Here is a 22,282-nt window from a genome sequence, read left to right on the forward strand (position 1 = left end):
ATTACAACCTAGTGGTAATGCACATGTTATCTGAGGTAAACAGACCTAAATTTAGAACATATATTCAACACTTAACATTTGTGTGATCTTAAGTAATTTTCTCCAGGTCTCTATTTTTCCATCTATCAAATGGAGAAGATACTTACACCTATATCATAAAGTTGCTTTGAGGTTTAACTGGATTATTCATGTAAAGTCCTTAGTACATAGTAAAGTGGTCAAAAGTGGCAACTGTTAGTATTGTATGGGTATTATTGCATATGAATGAAATTTGACTTTCTCCTCACTGAACTGGACATTCTTCTCTCCATGCTGAACTGATAAAACTGCACAGACAGTACTGTCTAGATAGCAGTGTTTCTATCACGTATAAACAATGTGCATGACAGGCAAAACATCAAGATGTCAATTTATTTAAAAAAACAAAGAATACACAGGTAAAACTAGTATCCCCATTTTAAACCCAAGGAAACGGAAGCTTACAAATTAATAAAATTTGACCAAAAAGCTAGTAAGATAAGAAGTATACCAACAAAGATGGTCAAAAAGCAAATTCCTCTAAAATAAAGTTAATCTTTCCTATTATTTCAAAAATTGGTGAAATATTTGCATGTGGAAAAGAAAAATACACCAAATAAGCTGGTTGAAATCTTTTAGTAAGCAACAGGAATAAACAACGACATAGCTTGTCACATGCTGAGTAGTGCAGATTTAGGCATATTTTACAAAACTCAGACACTGAGATGTGTTTGATTCTTAGATGCTTTTTAGCACCTTCTTTGCTGGGATGGTCATACCCTTAATATTGACTATTCTATTCATCATTTCTCACTTTCTGCTTAGCATTCATGAAATCTATTCCTTTCTTTTAAATGAGAATTTGTGTAAATCCATCCATATTATAAATCATACTAGGTCCATTTTGCATGTCTCTTAAGTAATTTTATCTTTTCCTAAGATTTTTATCATTATCCATAGAGAGAACTTGTCACAATGCTTCTAGCACAAAACTGTCTAGTGCAGAATTCCTAATCAGGCCTATATCTTCAGTTGCCTATTTGATATCCCGCACTTGGAAGTCAAGCAGGCATTTCTTTTGTACTAGCATGCCTTAAATAAATTCATTGTTTTTTATTCCTAAGCCCATTCTACCTTTATTCTCCCCATCTCAGTGAACTGTACCACTCTTAACCCAACAGCTCTAACTAGAAACCAAAGCATCATCCTTCAGACTTTCCTGTCCAGTCAATTAACACGTCATGCCCATTCTTCCTCAGCACTATCTCTGAGATGCCTCCTGGTTTCTGCATCCTCACACAACCACCCTGTTCAGGCCACTGTCACCGATCACCTGTGCTGCTCCAGCAGCCACCTGAGTTCTTCAATCTTTTCTTTGCATTGCAGCCAGAGCAGAGTGATATTTCTAAAATATAAATCTAATTTTGTCATTTTACCCAAAACCTTTTAGGTGTTGCCTATTTCAATTGCAAGAATGAAACACAACTCCTTTATATGGCCACAGGGCCCTATAAGATTGACTCCTTGCCCACCTCTCCAAACTCTTGTTATTCACTCATTTGCGCTCTAGTTTTTTGCTGTATCCAAGCTTTCAGTTCCATGGAGGCATCCCACCCACTTCGCCAGTGTACTTGTGAATTTCTCACTCCAGAAACACTTTCCTTCTCTCTTCACTGGGATACCTTGATATCATACTCAAAGTTCAGCTAGAAAATAATATTCTTAAAGAGGTTTTTCCTGAACCTGGTTTGGGAAAGATGTTCTTGTCTTAGTAGAGCACTTATCACATTTATTTTATGCTTGTCTGTTCACTTATCTGTGTACCCCCAAAGTCTGGAAGGTCCATGAATTAAGAGGCCATGGTTCTCTTGTTTGCTGTTGTGTTCCCAGCACCTAGCCATGTGCAGGCACACAGGTGCTCAATTCACAGTTTTTGAATGAATGAGTGATATAAAATTCTCAAAAAATATTTATGTTAAAATAAATATTTATTAAACTGCAATTCAACATTACCTAGATTCCATCTCATGATTTACTCCAACTAGGAAATCTTTCAAGTGGCAGGTTTCTTCTTTCAAAGAAAAAATTTGTGGTGTACATTATTAAGTCAAAAACTTCACAGTGTGAATTTATTTCAAATGGAGGGCACCACTGTATTTGCTTATACTTAATCATTTGATTTCAGGTAAATTTATTGTCTACTTTGTTTTATCTTATCCTTAAAAACCTTGCTATAGTGCCTCCCACATTACAGGACTGCAATGAAAACTGAATGATTAAAAAAAATCCCAAATCAAAGTGTTTTGCATAAATGCATGAATATTAGCTGCCTACAGTTGCAAATGTAGCAGTTTCCCCTTATCTGTGGAGGATACATTTCAAGATGCCCCAGTGGATGACTGAAGACACAGATAGTACCAAACCCTGTAAATACTAATAAATACATACATATAATAAGGTTTAATTGATAAATTTGGCATAGTAAGAGATTGACAACAATTAATAATAAAGAACATAGAATAATTATAACAACATATAAAAAGAAAAGTTACGTAAATATGGTCTCTCTCTCTCAAAATATCTTATTGTTCTGTACTGCAGGTAACTAATACCATGAAAAGGGAAACTGCTGACAAGGAGGGGACAATTGTATACACTCCAGAGACAATTTGATTCATGAAAAAATTGAAGGGACTTTTTTTTAATATATTTTTTGAGACCGAGTCTTGCTCTGTCGCCCAGGCTGGAGTGCAGTGGTGTGATCTTAGCTCACTGCAACCTCCGCCTCCCAGGTTCAAGCAATTTTCTCCTGCCTCAGCCTCCTGAGTAGCTGGGATTACAGGCACGTGCCACCACACCTGGCTAAGTTTTTTGTATTTTTAGTACAGATGCAGTTTCACCATGTTGGTCAGGCTGGTCTCAAACTACTGACCTCAAGTGATCTGCCTGCCTCGGCCTCCCAAAGTGCTGGGATTACAGGCATGAGCCACTGCATCTGGCCTGAAGGGACATTTTTGTTTTCATGGTTCTTTTTGTATTATTTGTGTTAAGTCTATGGTAGCTGTAGTGATTTCCAATGACTAACAATAAGGACTTCCCATTAAATGACGAAAAATAGGGTTTGCTACAGTATGATAAAAAGTAGATGAAGACATGAGGGAGGAAAGATACTACTGGCAAAGTGCACTCATGCTTTACTTGAAAATACTTTCTGGCATTGAAAGTCAAGGAAGTGGTAAGATAGAAGCCAAATGAAATAAATATGTTGCTTTTGGCTTCTGTGCTTGATATGGCTTGGCTCTGTGTCCCCACCCAAATCTCACCTTGAATTGTAATAATCCCCATGTGACAAGGGCAGGACCAGGTGGAGATCATTGAATCATGGGGGCAGTTCCCCTATACTGTTCTTGTGATAGTGAATGAGTTCTCAGATCTGATGGTTTTATAAGGGGTTTCCCCTTCGCTTGGCTCTCACTCTCTCCTGCCGCCCTGGGAGGAGCTGCCTTCTGCCATGATTTTAAGTTTCCTGAGGCCTCCCCAGGCATGTGGAACTGTGAGTCAATTAAACCTCTTTTCTTTATAAATTGCCCATTTTCAGGTATCTCTTCACAGCAGTGTGAGAACTAATACAATGCTTTTTGTACTTTTGCATTTATTCTTCATACATGCACTTTTAGGGATGGTGGCCAAGGTAAGAAAGGGGTGAATAATCAAGATACACGAGAGACTTTTAAGCAGCAAATTCACATGTGGAAACTGAGTTCACTGATGCTCTCACTTGACCAAATCCTGGCCTAGACTCTTTTCAACTTAGACACCAAAATAGCATATCGACAAAGAGAGAGTTTTTCAGATGCTTTCTATTAAAACATATATTTTTAAATGTGCTGTTGAAGAAGTACTGAATCTGTTTTATTCACTGGTTCCAAATTAAATTTGTTGCCTTTCCCCCTTCATTTAATCTCAGTCACTAGCAATCCTTGATGATATATGAAAAGTAAGCTGTTTCAGTCATCACCCAATTTTTCCTGCGTTGTCAAGTGCTCTTGTCCTTTTCACATGGGAGCTTGGTTTATAATGGTAATTTTCTGTGCCTACTGACATCTTAATGATGAGATTTTGTCTATGTGAATAATGCATTGTGGGAAACAATACAGTGGGATTAATTAAAATAAGACTTCAAATAATCTATTCTGGGCTTGACTTGGATATATTTCAGTACAATAAAAGAAAAACGGGATTTGCACAATAATTAAATCATTTTGCCAAAAAGGTCATGTCTAGAAATTAAAGCTTTTAAGAGCAATTTATCTCACAAAATATTAGATTGGTGCAAAAGCAATTGCTATTTTTGCCATTACTTTCAATGGCCAAAACCGCAATTACTTTCGTACCAACCTAATAGAAAGTTTAGTTGCCCCATCTTTGACTCAGCCATGGTATTCTTGACATGAGAACTGATTGTACGAATTCCCGACATGAGAACTGATTGTACGAATTCCCAACGTGAGAACTGACTGCGCGAATTCCCGACGTGAGAACTGACTGTGCGAATTCCCGACGTGAGAACGACTGTACGAATTCCCTGGACTGTACGAATTCCCGACGTGAGAACTGACTGGTGCGAATTCCCGACGTGAGAACTGACTGTACGAATTCCCGACGTGAGAACTGACTGTCGAATTCCCGACGTGAGAACTGACTGCGAATTCCCGACGTGAGAACTGACTGTACGAATTCCCGACGTGAGAACTGACTGTGCGAATTCCCGACGTGACGTGAGAACTGATTCCGACATGAGAACTGACTGTACGAATTCCCGACGTGAGAACTGATGTACGAATTCCCGACGTGAGAACTGACTGCGAATTCCCGACGTGAGAACTGACTGTACGAATTCCCGACGTGAGAACTGACTGTACGAATTCCCGACGTGAGAACTGACTGTACGAATTCCCGACGTGAGAACTGACTGTACGAATTCCTGACGTGAGAACTGATTGATTGTACGAATGGCAATTTAGTATTAGAAGAGTAATCCATTAGCACCACTGCAGAAAACACTTCTGGACACATGTTATTTTCACTCAGTAAAAGCTTTTCTAGTGAATTATAACAGCAGTATTTTGAAGGATATACTTGAAAACCTTCCTCTCACAAACTCTGCAAATATAATAGAAACTCTTTTAAATGGAGGTTTTACAATAAAGAAAGAAATACTCTCACAAGACAGAATTGAAAAAAAAAAAAAAAAAACTAGAGTACTAGCCAAATGAGCTAATACTGTGGCTGTCCTGAGTGGGTTGCATTTGACTGCCCACACAGGGACAGTGATATAAAGTGGAAATTTGAAACTGAAACCCCAAGAATAAAGTCCAGATACCAGAGGAGATGTGTGAGTTAGAATAAAAATCCATCGTCTTATGGAGCTTTTTGTTTCTGCCTAAATTCTGGATGGGGAAAGAATGTCTCAGCAGGCCTCTCTAATACACAGATTTGGGGTCCTAATTCACATTATTTGGCATTGGAACTCCTCAAATTAAAAAAGAAAACATTACATAGAAATTGACCCTAGCAAATATAAAAGCAAAACTACTCTCAGGGTTTAATCCCTGAACTAGGATTGTATAGGCTTTCCACATATAAAATCCCATTGAAAGTCAATTCATAAGATATGCAAGGAAGTAATATACCATGAGCAAGAAGCAGTTGAAGCAAAAAACATAAGATCTGGACCTTAGATCTTCAATAATAAAACTGCAACAAAGATTATAAAAGATATCTAAATTATTAAATACATAAAAAAGAAACTATATGAAGAAAAAATAAAGCGTGATAGAAAGTCGAAGATAAATATAAAAAAACTCCACACAGATCTTCTCAAAATGCAAATACAGTTATCAAAATAAATCTCCGTGGATGAGTTAAGTAGCAAATAGATATAGAGAGAATTAGCCAACTGGAAGTTAAGTCTGAGGGAAAAACAGAAATTAATAAAATAAAAAATAAAAAAATAGAAATTTCCAAAAATTTCTATTCTTTTTTTTTGAAAAGTCAGAACCAAACAGCTTTTTTTTAAAAAAAAACTTTAATAAAATATACAAACTTCTGGAAAGATAAATTGAAAGAGAAAAGGAAAAGAGAGAGACAGAGAGAGAGGATAGAAGAACATTATTAGTAATAAAATGGAGGCACAAATAGACATGTAATAGAGACTTTTAAGAATTTTATGATAATATAATTAATTTACACTATTATTTTGAAAATGTAGATAACATATACAACTTTCTTAGGAAAAAAATACATTAATAAAACTTAAGAAGAAATAACTAAGAAAGCCAAACAATAGGCCAAAATCTAGCTACATATATACAGGTAGATTTATAATTTTACCAAACCTACAAAATTAAATTATGTCAATCTTATTTGAAGCTTACAGATTAAAGAAGGAAGATAGTACCTCAACTCAATTAATGAGGCAATTATAAACTTGATTCTAAAAACAGATTTAAAGCCCCATATACACGCAAAAATACTAAAATGAAATATTCTTAAATTCAATCCAGCAATTTATAAAATTACGTCATAAACAAGTAAGTTTCTTCAAGCATAGATGGGTGGCTTAACACTAGTAAATCTAAAAATGCAATTTATTACACTAACAGATTGAAGGGAAAGATTATGTAATACATTCAATAAATGCAGAAATTTTTACAATGTTTAATACTTATTCCTGATAAAATCTCTTCTCAAACTAAATGTTTTCTTAACCTGATAAAATGTTACTGGAATCTTATAGTGTACATTATTCTAAATGGGGGACCATTACAAGATTTTCCTTTTCAATGAGAAAAAGACAAAAATGCCTGCTCTACTGCTTCCATCCAACATTATACTAACGGGCACAATAGGACAAAATAAATATGTAAAACAATGTCGAGAATTGTCAAAGAAAAGACAAACTTTGATAAGTGAATGAAAAGAAATGATTGAGCTCTAAATGCAGGTCCTAGGGACTGTAAGTCAATATTGTCAATTCTATAAAGTGTTGACATTTGATATCACAGCCATTTCTTAAGTAACAGAAGATCTTCTGAAAGTAAAGTGCTATAAATCATCATTTAGTCAGTAAGGTGGTCTCTGAAAGACTCAACCAAAAGGATTCTGTGGGGACACAGCAGTGGATAAGGTACAGTATTAATAGATAAACCACCCCAAACTTATTTCTTATTAAATTGCTTATTGAATGGAATACTAAACTGGATAACTGCAACTTTAATCTCAGGGTGAAGACTAAGCCTCAAGGTGAGCTTGTGTCATCTGCTATGTTAAGCAGTCCAAGGAATGATTCCTTCCGGTAGGTCATAATGATCTCACTGCAAGCTTCTGAAGACTTGAAAATATAGCACTCAAAGAGCTGTAAACTGGGTTTATTTTGCTAGTGCTATTCCAAGTAACTGAAAATAAAGAAAATAACCCTCTAAATGAGTGCCAGGATGTGAAAGATGTGATTTATCCACAGTAGAGGCCCTAATGGGCTTGTCTCATCTCCTCTTTTCAGTACTGTCCTTTTCTTTCTTCTTTAGATATGATGTGCTTTCATTTTCTCTCTGAATTTCTTGGTTTGTCCTGTTCTCACTCATCAGTCTGTCTTTGATTTGCTCTCATGAGACCCATCCTCCCTATGCCACCACCTTTGTTCCCCCTCTTTTCTTTTTTCCTTATCCTGTGACTGTAATGACCATTGCATTTTTAAGAAAATAATTGCAATATTTGTTGAATAACACTAATAAATATTGCTCTTAATTGGGAAATAACTTTAATCTTTATAGATTTCTCAATCATTACACTATCAGAAGAGATTAAACCACACTTACTTATTTTTTTCTTTTTAGTGCATTACTGGCTTTTGATTGGGGAAAGTGGAAGGTGCCATCTATCTTCCTGATGATGGTGAAGTTTGCTGTCAACACTTTTGGGTTTTGTGCTGAGAAAAGGTGTGGTAGGAGGTTAGGAAAGGTTAATTGGTGGCAATGGAAACCAAGGTGTGGGTAGGAAGAGAGATGACGCTGTGGGACCTGTGAGAAGTTTATTATAATCTGCATCTGAGATGAAAAGGATCTGTCTAAACTATAGTAGTGATGTTAGAAGTGGAAGGTAAATGACAGATGGGAGAAAACAGAGCAGTATGCACAGGACTTTTGATTTATTGAATAGTGGTTGAGTGAATGAAGAAGCAGTGGCAATAATCACCAAGAGCATTCCTGACAAACTGCTGGTCTCATGTCTGCATGGTACTCAGTAGCCTCAAAATCAAAGTCTATGGCACCCAAATTTACCAGCCCTGTGTTCTGGGGTAAATAATTTTCTGGGCTTTTGCTACCCTGCTTATAATGCCGCTTGCCCCTGTCGACATCAGTGAATTGTGAAGCTCCGATAAGACACTGACAATAGTAAAATGTTCTATGAATATCATATGCTAGGACTGTACCAATGGTTCCTCAACCTCATTACCACTAGAGACACGTTTTAAAGGTGGAGTAATAACATGGAAAGGTCATGATTTAGGGGCCATGATACTGACTTTGCTGTATACTAGCTTTGTAAGTTCAAGCTAATCAACTAGTCTCTCTAAGTCTCAGTCTTGTCATCTGTAAAATAGGGATAATGGCATCATCCTTCATTTTGCAGATTTAGAGATACATTTGAGAAAATGCCTGGCACCTAATAAATGTTTTTTTCTGTACTTTTATGTATTTTTCTGCATGTGCATCCCACAGCAATCCATACAGGAAAGATTTTTTTGCCAAAAAACAAACTGAACTAAAGTAAACACGAATTACATTTTCTATTTTTAAATTAAACCTACCTCTTTCTACCTGTAACAATTGATAGATTATCTAAAGAGCAGATAGGCATTTAGCATGGACTATTAGATTTTTCTGAAATGATATTCAAAATATTGCTCTTTCTTTAAGATAGATTAAAGTTAAAATAAAATTTCTGTACTTTATTTAAATCAGAATAGAACTTCTTATTACACTGATAAATTAAGGCAGCAGTTAAAAATATTAGAGCAGCTTATACTTATAGGGTATTATATAAATATAAGGTAGAATCAAGACTTTCAATACCCCTTGATAAAATAATTTCTAATTTTTCATGTTTTCAAACATTTTCAGTAAAAACACAGATGTTGTTATATATTTTACAGAATTGTTAGGATGATAAAGCACAATGATATACAAAGGTAGCAGAAGCTGGGAAGGGAGGAAAGATGGGGGATATGGGGAGAGATTAGTTAAAGGACACAAAATTACAGCTAGATAACAGGAGCAAGTTCTGGTTCTCTATACCACTGTAGGGTGACTCTAGTTAACAATAATACATTATATAGCTCAACTAGCTACAAGGATATCGAAAATTCCCAACACAAAGAAATGATACATGTTTGACATGAGGGACATGCTAATTATGCTGATCTGATCACTATATTTTATATGTGTCTAAACATCATTATGTACCCTATGAATATGCATAATTATTTTTCAATTATAAAACAAAATAAGCCAAAAACAAATGGCAGAAACTAGAAGAAATTTTGACAACATATAGTAAAAGGTGAAATACCTATTATTCTCACAGCTACTATAAATCAGTAAGAAAATCAATTTGTATATAGACAATTCAAAGAAATACAAAGATCCAATAAACCTATGCAAAGGTCTTTTTAAAAGAACGTACAGAGGAGCCAGTACTGTGCCTGGCACAGAGTATAAGCTCACAAGACACATTATCACCTTCACCTCTCACATGCTTTGCCATTTAACTATCAAAGACCTTTCCTGGTAGATTATTTTCAGCTTCCTCAGTTTGGTCTTTTGACTGTCTTCTAGCTTCTTTCCAAACTGAAAGACTCATCCCCCAGTTTCTTCCTCTTTCATCTACCAGGAGGAAAATTTCAAGGGGGAAAGAAAACCAGCCCAGGGTTAGGGAGTCCCATCTCTCAGTTTACTGCTCTCTGCTTTACTTACAGGAGTATTCACAATCTTTCCTTTTGCTCTCTGTATCCACACAAAAAACTACAAACTGTTTCTTGAACTGGGGAGATTAAGATCCTTTTGCTCCCTTCTCTATTTCTACTTCATGGCAATTTAGTTTCTCTGGGGAAGAATGATCTAGGATATCCTCTCCCTCCTATTTGGGGACAGAGTGGCTTGTTGGACTTACTTTTCCCTATGTTTCCTAGTTATTCATTTAACAGCCTTGTCCGACAGGTTTCTTTGAAAAAACAGTTTCAAACACTGAGATTAAAATTACAAAATATGAGCTTTTAAAAGCAAAACAAAACAAAAAAACAAGAAGGAAATAAATTAGATTTTAATTCTTTACCATGAAATGTCAAAAGTTTAATCACCTGATGGTATAACGCACGGTGAAAGAAACTGCGCAGGGGAAAAAAACACACATAGCTGGGACTTTTGCCCTTTAAAAACATTAAATCAAGGAAGACAAACCGACAGATGCAGCCAACTTTGAAACCCAATCATATGAAAAAACCAAACATAAAATAAATGTGTATATTATCATTGTTTTAGATTCCCATTTTTTCTGTCTAGAAAGTTGTTCCTGATGTTGGTCTTCCCGGCAAGAAGAATTTTCAAGTAAATTAGTACTCACCATCATCTTTGTCAGGAACGATTGTAACTTGAGCCCCTGGAAACTCTGATCCGATTCTCCCCGCCATGGGCATGCTCAGAAGGACATGGAAGGTTTCCTCCTCCTCGTACAAAGAGTCATCAATTATGACTATCCGACACAGTTTCTCCCGTTCATCTTTGTCAAAGCGGACAACACTGGTGTGGTCCTCAGGCCTGGATATGTAATCAGAGTAAGACAACACGGAAGTCGGCACAGTTCCAGTTGCTGTTCCTGGAAACAGAGAGAATTCAAAAGATTTTTATGTAGAACATAAGACAAAGATATTTCCAGACACAATTATTTTCATACACAGCATTTTAATGGTCGGTTAGTAGACATGAACACCCCTAGAATTGCAATAGCAACTACACACTGTTCTAGTATCATGAGTCAACTTGAGAGTGACCTCAAACCTATACAGCTATAAGGAATATTACATTTCCAGTGTTCTCTCCTGACTTTCCTGTCAATGGACTTCAGATCAACACAATGTTACAAATTAATAGCCCCTACTATTCAAAAGCTTACTATGCACAGGCAAAGTGCCAAGGGCTTCACATACTTGTCTCCTTAATCCTCTTAACCACTCTACCCGGCTTTACACATTTGGTAACTGAGGTTTTCAGAAGTTGAACCACTTGGTCTGGGACCCAGGGTCCAAGGCTGGTCCTGAAGTGAAGTCGGCTTTTTATTTTTTTTTTTTTTTTTTTTATTTTATTTTTTTTGAGACGGAGTTTCGCTCTGTTGCCCAGGCTGGAATGCAATGGCGTGATCTTGGCTCACTGCAACCTCTGCCTCCTGGGTTCAAGCAATTCTTCCGCCTCAGCCTCCTGAGTAGTTGCGATTACAGGTGCGTGCGTGCCATCATGCCCAGTTAATTTTTTTATTTATAGTAGAAGTGGGGTTTCACCCTGTTGATCAGACTGGTCGTGAACTCCTGATCTCGTGATCCGCCCGCCTCAGCCTCCCAAAGTGCTGGGATTACAGGCATGAGCCACCGAGCTCAGCCTCTGAAGTCGGTTTTTAATCACTCTTCTGTACTGTCTTTGAAATCATATATCCATGAATGAAAATTTTAGCAAAAGTCTACTCTGATATCAGCATATATAACTTTTGGTTTTGCATTTTTAGAAAATCTACTTATTTCCTAGAAAGGTGTTTAGTATATTAATTAATATTATATATTAATTTTAATTTTCTATTATATAAAATCACCTTCCATAGGATATTTGCTCATGAGCAAAACAAACATTTTGATATTTCTTTGAAATGAGTTTCAAACTGGTTTTAAATTAGTTTATTTTCCTTGGGCATGCATCACTTTGCCTCTTTTTTTTTTTTTTTTTTTTTTTTTTTTTTGATAGTAACCAATTTCTACTTGAGCAGGCTTGGGTGGGCTTCAGTTCCTTACAATCCAAAAAGCCTTGAGTATTGCATGAAGTGACCATGTGAAATCAGAAAGAGGACTCGTCAAAGATGAAATCCTGAAGAAAGACTTCTAAATAAATCCTTTTCTGTATCTGTGGAAAATTAATAAAGTATACCCCTCATGGTAAAATGTTATGGCTCCAATATGTTAAAAAGGCTTATTTATATCTTTTGGGAGTTATTTTAGTTTTTTGGCAAATCGAGCTACCTTGTTGGGTATAACAGACCACCATCAACTCCTGGCTCACATCTCCGCCCCTCCTGATGGGAATGAACAGCTCACCAACATCTTCTTCAATGGAGTATTTGGACTGGGGAATAAATACAGTTGATTCTAAAGAGAAAACACAATTGCAGGCATTATTTTTGTCTGAGCTTCTTACCTCTGAAACAATCACACAGAATTAAAATTTCTCTAATGATTGATTTTTTCTCCCTTGAATATTCTTTAGAATAACATAGTGGGAGGAAAGGGAGGAAGGAGAGGGGAAAAGAAGTGGGTACAAAGGGTATAGGCTCTGGGCCAGTGAATTCTGAAATCTAAAAACAAAACCCAACATGGCTTTTATCTCTAGTAATTGCTTTCTTCTAAATTAATAAGTCATGCTGACACAGTTTTTATAAATATAATTTTGTTCTCTTGGCACACATTAACACCTTCCAATGGAGTACAATTTGAGAGGTGGAAATGACCTCAAAAGTCATCTTGTCCCATCTCCCACTTTGCAGATGAGGAAACTCAGGCTCGCACAGTTGACCTTATTTGCCAATGGCTGGCCAAGTCAGGATTAGAACTCAGATCTTGAAATGTCTGTTCTGTTGTTCTTTTCATCCAAAGTGAGTTCTTTTTGGACAATTCGTGATTAAAATTACAATAATACATTGTTCAACATTTTAAAAAATAGCTGTTCCCTTAGAATTGATAAATCTATTTATCAGCTATAAGGAATATTTCCGTGGCTCCCTTTCACTCCTGGAAGAATAACATATACAACATTACCAATGATTCTTTTTTTAACATAGTCAAAGGGCATGCTAAATAATAAAAATGGCATAATTAAATTGTTAAAAAAATGCAGTTATCATGTAAAACAATAATCATTTAGTACGATGGTTTGACATTGTAAACCCCAAACAGATACTCTGGGATTTGACTGGGAGTCTGTTTCACTGAGAGTCTCACACCCACACAGAAACACTTCATGATTATTTTTAAAACAGTTAACCTTATGACTTTTAAAAATTATGAAAGACTGCTGGAACAGCAGATACAGCCTTAGAGGTCCATGCTCCACCCTGCTTCACCCTGCGCTACGCCCCAGGAGCTGACAAATGGGAACCACACCTAATGTTTCCCTTACATTCTGGCTCCTGGTTGAGTCGGCCAATGGGGAATACAAAGGAACTTGGAGGGCAAAAGCAGAGTGGGCCAGGTGTTTATTCTCTTGGTTTCCCTCAGGGTTTCCAGAGCTGGCTACACACCCTCCACAAAAGGTTAGAGTGCCTGTGGAGGGCCTAGGGCCTAGCTCACTCTCTGGGCTCAGCTAGCCTCTCCCGTCCTGTGCCTAGAGGTGGTGGTGGGGCTGCTGTCACTAGCCTCAAAGCATTTTACCATGCCTAGGTATTAACAGGTCTTTGCCCCCTCCTTTCTAAAATAGTCATGTGATTCAATTCTTTTTAAACTACTCATTTTCAGTGTGCCATTTGTTTTCTCCTGGGGTTATGACTGACATACTAATTTTTAAAATGCCCCCATTTTAAGAAATCTGTGAATATAAGATTTTGTAACTAATTATTTATCAAATATTGATTAGGTGACATCGACTTGCCACACACTGTGCAGGGCATACAGAAGTAACAAAATCCTTGGCCTCATGGGGTTTTTATTATAGCTGAGGGGTGGGGAGGAGGAAGAAAATATGTATACAAGAAAATAAGTAGTATATTAGGGGCAACAAATTACATGAATAAAATAAAATATGCTGAGGGTGACAGGGAAGGCTGTGGCTGGACATGGTATGAGTAGAGGCACCTAAGATACACAGAAAAGTCGCAAAAAAAAAAAATGTCTCTGGTAGAATTAGAATCTCATTTGAGCTGAGATTGGAAGGTAGTAACAAAATGTCTTACATGAACAAGTTAAGAGAATTCCAGGTAAATGGATGGACAAGTGAAAAAGGCCTCGGGGCAGGTTGTGCCAAGTGTGTACAAGGAACAGACAAGAGGCCACTGTGCTTGAAGCAAATTGGACAAAGAGGAGAGCGTAAGATACGAAGCCAGAGAGGTGGTGAAGGGGTGGGTGGTGGGTAGGTCACATGAGCCCTTCAGGACTATTGGAAGACCTTTGGTTTTTACTCAGAGTAAGATATAGAGATAAACAAAGACCAGATGGGATGAGAAGAAGCAAGTGCTGTTTATTCAGAGCTTGCTTTAGCAATGGAATCAGCCACTATCACCTGTGTTTTGATAAAGACTCAAAGACAGGCAGAGAAGCAGGAATGCCTAACAGTGGAAAAAAAGGAAGGCTTCAGGTGTGCCCTCATTGGAGGCTGTTGGCATGGGGAAGCTCTAGTGGATTAACTAGAAGTGGGGTATCCTGTGGTTAGAGGTGCATATATGGCTCTGTCTGGTTGTCCCAAAATTCAAAGTGGAGACAAAAGTTAGGAAAGCCATCATCAGATCCCGACCACCGGAGGCTGATTGCCAAAAAAGTTGTCTCTGGCTTTCCGGTTGCTGTAGGCTGTGCTGCAGAGTTGTATTTTAATGTGTGGTCTGGATACTGGCTTTTTACATACTCATTCTCTCAAAATGAAATCATGAGAAGGCTTTGGATATGGGGGGAAGGGTTCCAATAATCTGACATACTTTAAGAACATAAGTTGTGGCTGCTGTAAGATAAAGAGACACCAGGTCCAAGAGTTGAAGTACAGAGCCTGGTCAGGAGATTTGGCAACCATGCAGGCAAGTGATCAGAGAAGCTTGGACCAGGCGGTGGCAGTGGAGGTGGAATGACAGGGCTGCATGCCTTTATATAAAGGTAGAGCTATTTGAGTTTTCTGATGGACCAGGTGTGGTATGCGCAAGAAACGGAAGAATAAAGGATGACTCCAAGTTTTTCTGTCTTGACCAACTGGAAAGATGAAATTGCTAGGTATACAGGTGAGGAAGACTTCAGGAGAATCAGATTTAGGAGTGGAAATCCACAGTTCCATTTTAAACATATTAAAATTGAGGTTCCTTTTAAATATCCAAGCTGACATGTCAAATTAGCCATTTGGGTATAGAATTATGGATGCCAGTGGAGAGGTCCGAATGGAATTCTAAACTGAACATGTTGATGGTATGTAGAGCCATGAGTCAAAATAAAATCACACAGGGGAGGATTGTAGATAAAGAAGAGAATGGATCTAGGGATTCACCATAGGGCACTTAGAAGTCAGGGAGATAAAGAAAAACGAGCAAATGAGGCTGAGAAAAAGTCCTGGGGATGAGGACAACCAGAGGAGTGTGGGCCCCGGAGGCCAGTTACAAAAAGCATATCAAGGAAAGGGGAGTGATCAGTTGTTTCAAAAGCTGCTAACATGTCACATGAGTGAAGAACTGAGAGGTGATCATCAGATTTAGCAAATGGATGTCACCAGAAGTTGGTTATTTTCCCCAGAACTGTTCCAGTGAAGTAGAGGGTGAATAAAGCCTGAACAAGTAGGTTTAAGAGAGTGTGTGAGGAGAGGAACAGGTGACACCAGGCATAGGCATTTATTTCAAGAAGTTTTACTTTAAATGGAAACAAGTGACATGGAGAAAATGTCTTTGCTGGTTTTTACTTTTTATTTTTTTACTCCTGTATCAGCAATCTTGGTGGCTAGGGATGTCCTCACCATCACTCAGACAGCAAAAATATGAAACGCTTCACAGATTTGCTTGTCATCCTTGCACAGGGGTCGTGCTAACTCCAATTTCAGTATATGAACTGCCCAAGTCAGTACTTGTTTTTTTTTTTCATACTCTTTTTTTAAAATTTTATTTCAAGTTCTGGGATACAAGTGCAGAACGTGTAGGTTTGTTACATAGGTGTACATGTGCGATGGTGGTTTGCTGCAGCCATCAACCTGTCATCTAGGTTTTAAGCCCCACATGCATCAGATATTTGTCCTAATGCTCTCCATCCCCTTGCCCCCCACCCCCTAGCAGGCCCTGGTGTGTGTTGTTCCCCTCCCTGTGTCCATGTGTTCTCATTGTCTAACTAACTCCCACTTATGAGTGAGAACTTGCAGTGTTTGGTTTTCTGTTCCTGTGTTAGTTTGCTGAGAATGCTGGTTTATTTTTAAGATGAGTTTTAGTAAGAGCAAGAATTGCACCTATTATTATGAAGTAAGGTTTTTACCAAATATAAAATTTCAATGTAGAAATTATCATAAGACTCGAGTACAAATAATACACCAAGTATCACTGAAAATTGAAGTCAAATAATCAATTAGTTTCAGCGAGTTTTTTTTCATTAACTTATGGAAATGTGCTCTAGTATCACCAGATTTTGGCAGTCTTCAGGTCATGGACGCTGTGGCATTAGTATGAAATTTACAGAAAGTTTGATTTATTAGGGTTTCTGTTAACTTTTTTTTTTAAGTTCAGGGGTACAAGTGCAGGTTTGCTACATAGATAAATGTGTGCCATGATGGCTTGCTGCACAGATTATTTCATCACCCAGGTGTTAAGCCTAGTACCCATTGGTTATTCTTCCTGATCTTCTCCCTCCGCCCATCCTCCACCTTCTGAAAGGCCCAGTGTATGTTGTTTCCCGCTATGTGTCCATCTGTTCTCATCCTTTAGGGTTTGTTATGGGCTGAATGTTTGTGTTCGTCCTGTATTATATGTTGAAGCCCTAATCCCCAAGGCAGTGTTATTAGGAGATGCAGCCCTTGGGAGGTACTTTGGTGAGGCCATGAGTGTGGGGCCCTCAGGATGGGATTAGTGTCCTTATAAGAAGAAGACGACAGAGGTATTTTTCTCTCCATGAGCGTGCACCAAGGAAACGTCTTTGGAAGACTCAGAGAGAGAAGGTAGCCATTTCCAAGCCAGAAAGAGGCCCCTCACCGGGAACCAAATCTACTGGCACCTCGGTCTTGGATTCTCCAGCCTCCGGAACTGCGAGAAAGAAATGTCTGTTGTTTAAGCCACCCCAGTCTGTGGCATTTTGTTATAGCAGCCTCAGCTGACTAAGACAGGGTTGATTGTTCATAATATTCATTACACTTCTAATCTATACTGGCCAGGGTTTTCTTTTCAAATAAGTTATTCAGAAGTGGTCCAAGTATGGGATTTTAATTTAATAATCTTGTTAAAGATTTAAAGCCCAAGCACCTGAGTTTTGATTCTTCCTAGGCCTTATGACCCATGCAGGTTTGATTAAACAAGCCAGGACTTCTTGCCAGTGCCAGTAAGTTTGAATTAGGAATAAAAAAGAAAAACGAGTGTCTGGGCTGTGCCCTTGGCTCTGGAATTCACTCCTACAGTCAATCTGACAGAGAGTAAATAGGCCCAGTATCAAGTTTAGGTCTTCTGTTGACCTAACTTCTAACAGAAATATGTAGGCTCTGGGAAAAACTGGAAAAGGGTATCACAGAGACAAAGAAAGGCTTCCCTGATAGACTTTTCTGTTAACATTCCTTTTCAACTTCACGTTATAAATACAATGGAAGTGTCTATGCAGACTGCTTCAAGTAAGCATAGAGCTTTAAGTGCAAAATTCCTAAAAGTGGCATTTGTAGACTACCCTTAAAAGTTATTAGCTAGTAGGCATCGAGTTCTTATTATTGGATAAGCTCTATTCCAAACACTTCACGTGATTGGCTAGTTTTATCCTTGCAACAACCTCTGAGGTAAGAATTATTATGACTCACTTCACCTCTAGGTTGGTAGGTGGTGATGCTGGGATTTCAACCCAGAAACTCCGTGTCAGAGCCCGCCCACGCTCGTAACCACTACACATCACTGCCCAAGAGAAAACTGCTCGGGGTAGCTCGGCGTGGGAGCATCACTTACACCAGAGAAAAACAAAAGGCTAAATTGAGATGATAAAAGAGCAATACGAAGTACTGCTAAGGCAGAGAGATGGCCATTGCAGTAGAATCAGAAAAAATGAAGTTAGAAACAAATATTTTGAGAATTCTTTTTAAAATCCAGTATTTTCATAGAAATTATATATATGATTGTATATATAATTATAAAAGTATGTATAATTTTATAATATATATACAATATGCATATTAATAAATCTTCACAAGTATGAAAAAGTATATAATGTATACAGTATATTAGTATGTATATGGAATATAACATATGTGTATCATAATATAAAAGTACACATGTCAAATCCCATTAACACACTGGATTGGAACGGCAGCTGTCTTTGCGAAGGTGTTCACTGAGAGACTTTATAGAATAGTCAACTCTCATAGAAAAAAAAATGACTGCAGGGTCACACTCTCAAATGTTAACACCGGTTACTCCCAAGTGGTAAGGTTGCAAATGACTTTTTGAAATTAAGTGAATAGACCTCTGGGTTTGTTTTTTTTTTTTCTTTTTAGCAGTTTTAGATTTAGAGACAAATGAATGGAAAGTGCATCTGGTTCCCATATATCCCTTCACTCCCTCTCATTTTCCACCATTATTAACATCTTATATCTGTTTTTGACAATGAACATGTGTTACTTTTATACTTCCAGATTGATTTAATTACGCTTTATTTTGAAAGAAAGAGTAAAGTGAATGCATTCTTTATTAGTCCATGTGACTGTATTGTAATGAGTACCGCAATTTGTAACTGCAGTTTTTATTTTTGGGTTTTGACTGTGCCACAACATAGGCAAAATTGATTTCTCTATTCTCAGACATAAAGTAGTTGTAGCTTCATTTGAAGGAGAATGTACATTTTGTCCCTTCTCTCAATTATATTCTACAGAGGATAAAAAATAAACAGACTCTGCTAAATAATGATAGAACGAAATATCTTCTAAAAATCTGCTATAATAGAATAAGAAAGGAAAAGGAAATAGAGTACATGGATGAAGGCACTTATTGCTCCTTGCCTTTAAGAAATTTGGCAAATTCAGCGGCCGGGTGCGGTGGCTCACGCCTGTAATCCCAGCACTTTGGGAGGCCGAGGCGGGCGGATCACGAGGTCAGGAGATCGAGACCATCCTGGCTAACACAGTGAAACCCCGTCTCTACTAAAAATACAAAAAATTAGCTGGGCGCAGTGGCGGGCGCCTGTAGTCCCAGCTACTCGGAGAGGCTGAGGCAGGAGAATGGCGTGAACCTGGGAGGTGGAGCTTGCAGTGAGCCGAGACTGCACCACTGCACTCCAGCCTGGGCGACAGAGCAAGACTCCGTCTCAAGAAAAAAAAAAAAAAAAAAGAAAGAAAGAAATGTGGCACATTCAAAAACAACTCAGAAGACATTCCAGATTCCAGTGCATTTTCAGGCCACTATGGTGCCCTCAGACTGGCCAACAAGTGGCATTGAATACAGCAGAGTCTGCCATTGATCTATTTGAACTTGGACAGCTTTCTTACATTTCTATGGTTTATTTGTTTTACTCTAAAACAGACATAGTAATACAGACCAATTTTTACAGGGGCTTGAAAAAGAAATAAATCAAAGTAATGTAAACATACCCAAACCACATGATAATAAGTGCTACGAGTTCACATCAAGATATCATGAGGTCCAAAAATTATCCTTTGGTACTATACAAATGTGTTGGTTAAAGTGAATCTTTGGGCCCAGGTGTGGTGGCTCACGCATATATTCCCAGCACTTTGGGAGGCTGAGGCAGGCGGATTACTTGAGGTCAGGAGTTCAAAACCAGCCTCGCCAACATGGTGAAACCCTGTTTCTACTAAAAATACAAAAATTAGCTGGGTATGGTGGTGCGCACCTGTAATCCCAGCTATTTGGGAGGCCGAGGTAGGAGAATCACTTGAACTGGGGAGGCGGAGGCTGCAGTGAGCCAAGATTGTGCCACTGCACTCCAGCCTGGGTGACAGAGTGAGACTCTGTCTCTCAAAAAATAAGTAAATAAGGTGAATCTTTTGGTAATCTTTGTTTGAATTATTACATGTTTTTATTTTGTAAATGGAGAAACTTTCAGAAAGTTTTCCATGACTCAAGTTTTATTTTGCACCTTTTTTTTCTTACCCACTACTCAGTGTCAGAAACTACATGCTATACTTTTATCAAGTGCTTGAAATTTTTTGTTTGCCGTAAGATGACAACCCATGCTTCACACTGATAGTTACTTTTTAAAAAATGGTTTAAAGTTGAAGCTCTCTCATGCCTGCATTATCATTTCTCTGTCATCATCTGCAGTGTACTATCGTTTCATTAATTCTGGACCTTGAATTTTGGCACATTCACCTCAAAATATCAGCTAGCCAGTGACCTCCTTATGTCAACATTGACAATGTGTAGAATTTCAAAAATAAGAATGAATGTTTGAGTTTCATATTGTAGTCAGCCTATGTCATCTGAATGCTATCATATGAAATGGGTTTGGCTCATTCAGAACACACATTTTTGTCTTTTCTTTGTACCCATTAATATTAGGTTTTTAACCTTTAATATTAAGTTCTACATTCCTTTAAAATAATGTGTTTATTCTCTATTAAATATTATATAGCATTAACCTGCCTTGGGCCCACCAGAAATGATTACAGAGATCAAATATTTAATCTACTAGTTCCTGGCCATATTTTGGTATCATGGAAATATCAGAATGACTCAGTTTCTATCAGAAGTTGGCAGACATTTCAAGTGTACAAACTAAATAATTACATAAACGATTATAGGCTTTAGATACCTGTGCTAAGTATCTGTATTCAAGTACCTCTATATTTGAGGTTGTTTTCTCCCAATAAATGTACATAAAACTCCATTTACTCTGTCTAGAAATTACAAAGTCAAAAAAGAATGGGATCTTTATATAAAATAAGACATTTTAGCTCTTGTATATTTTCCCTTAACAAAAATGGAAATGTTTAACATTAACTAATATCTATATGCTTTAAAGAGCAAGGAAAGATAGTGTAATTTCTGACAGCTTAGTAATTTAATACACGGAGGTTAAGAATCTTTGCCTTAAGATGATTAGAAGCCTTTCCTTCTCTCTCAAGACTGGATACTCCATAGATACTCCTTCTATGGGCTCTAGTGGCTCTTTTATCAGATCACACAGCATTCTATACTGTTAATTGTAACAATCTAGGGGAATGCAATCACCTAATTATATGATTAACTTCAAGGGTTAGTATGCCATCTTCTCTACTACCTAGATCCTAGCAGCATTCCTGGCATAGAGTAGATGTTTAATAAGCATTTGTTGAATATACAGATACATTATGCAGGAGCTAAATTGGTCTTGATTATTTTCATAGAATGCTTAGTTTTATTCACCTATATAATAAATTTGAGGCTTAATATATAATAGAAAGAGAAAAGAGAAGAGCATAAGAAGGGAAGAAATTACTTTGTTGTTTTCATATATAAGATAAGTAAAACAATGTCACAGTGATAAGTTCACTGATTAATTATGATTTGGGGTATTACTTCTTTTCTAACCATGTAAAACGATAGAAGACCATAACTCAGAGGAAAGAAGAGCTCTAGAGGGGGAAACAATATATATATATTTGAATATATAGTTTAGTTTTATTATATATTTTTTATATATCTATATTTTTTTAAATACTGCCTCTGGTACTTATTAGCTGGGTGACTTGGGGAAAGTAAATTCCTTGACCCTCAGAGATCTTTGTAAATTGATATATAAATCACAGAGTTATAAACATAAGGTTTAAATGAGATAAGTTTTCAAAGCTCTATTTCTCAGATTCCTCACCCAGAAAATGAGTTAAGTGTTTCATGAACTTTAAATGCTTCCCAGTTGGAACTTTCTATGCACATGTTAAAAGAAAGAAGAGGCTGTATGTGGTGGCTGATGCCTGTAATCTCAACATTTTGGGAGGCCAAGGAGGACCACTTGAAGCCAGGAGTTCAAGACCAGCCTGGGCAACATAGTGAGACTCTTGTCTCTACAAAAAAAAAAAAAAAAACCAACCAAAAAAAAACAAACAAA

At 37.4% G+C, this 22,282-nt stretch overlaps 1 protein-coding gene and 1 pseudogene across 1 annotated transcript in view; both read right to left on the reverse strand.

Annotated features, from left to right (window-relative positions):
• Nucleotides 1-22,282, reverse strand: part of FREM2 (FRAS1 related extracellular matrix 2) — a 185,972-nt gene that overhangs the window by 77,588 nt on the left and 86,102 nt on the right. Inside the window, exons 5-6 of the mRNA XM_003270299.4 lie at nt 12,356-12,481; nt 10,699-10,950 (exon numbers count right to left, since the gene is read on the reverse strand). Coding sequence (XP_003270347.2) covers nt 10,699-10,950; nt 12,356-12,481 — 378 coding nt within the window. The remainder of the gene's footprint in view (nt 1-10,698; nt 10,951-12,355; nt 12,482-22,282) is intronic.
• LOC115836795 lies at nt 16,041-16,133 on the reverse strand (annotated as a pseudogene).

The sequence above is a fragment of the Nomascus leucogenys genome, chromosome 9 (assembly GCF_006542625.1).
Source record: "Nomascus leucogenys isolate Asia chromosome 9, Asia_NLE_v1, whole genome shotgun sequence".
Classification (NCBI taxonomy): domain Eukaryota; kingdom Metazoa; phylum Chordata; class Mammalia; order Primates; family Hylobatidae; genus Nomascus; species Nomascus leucogenys.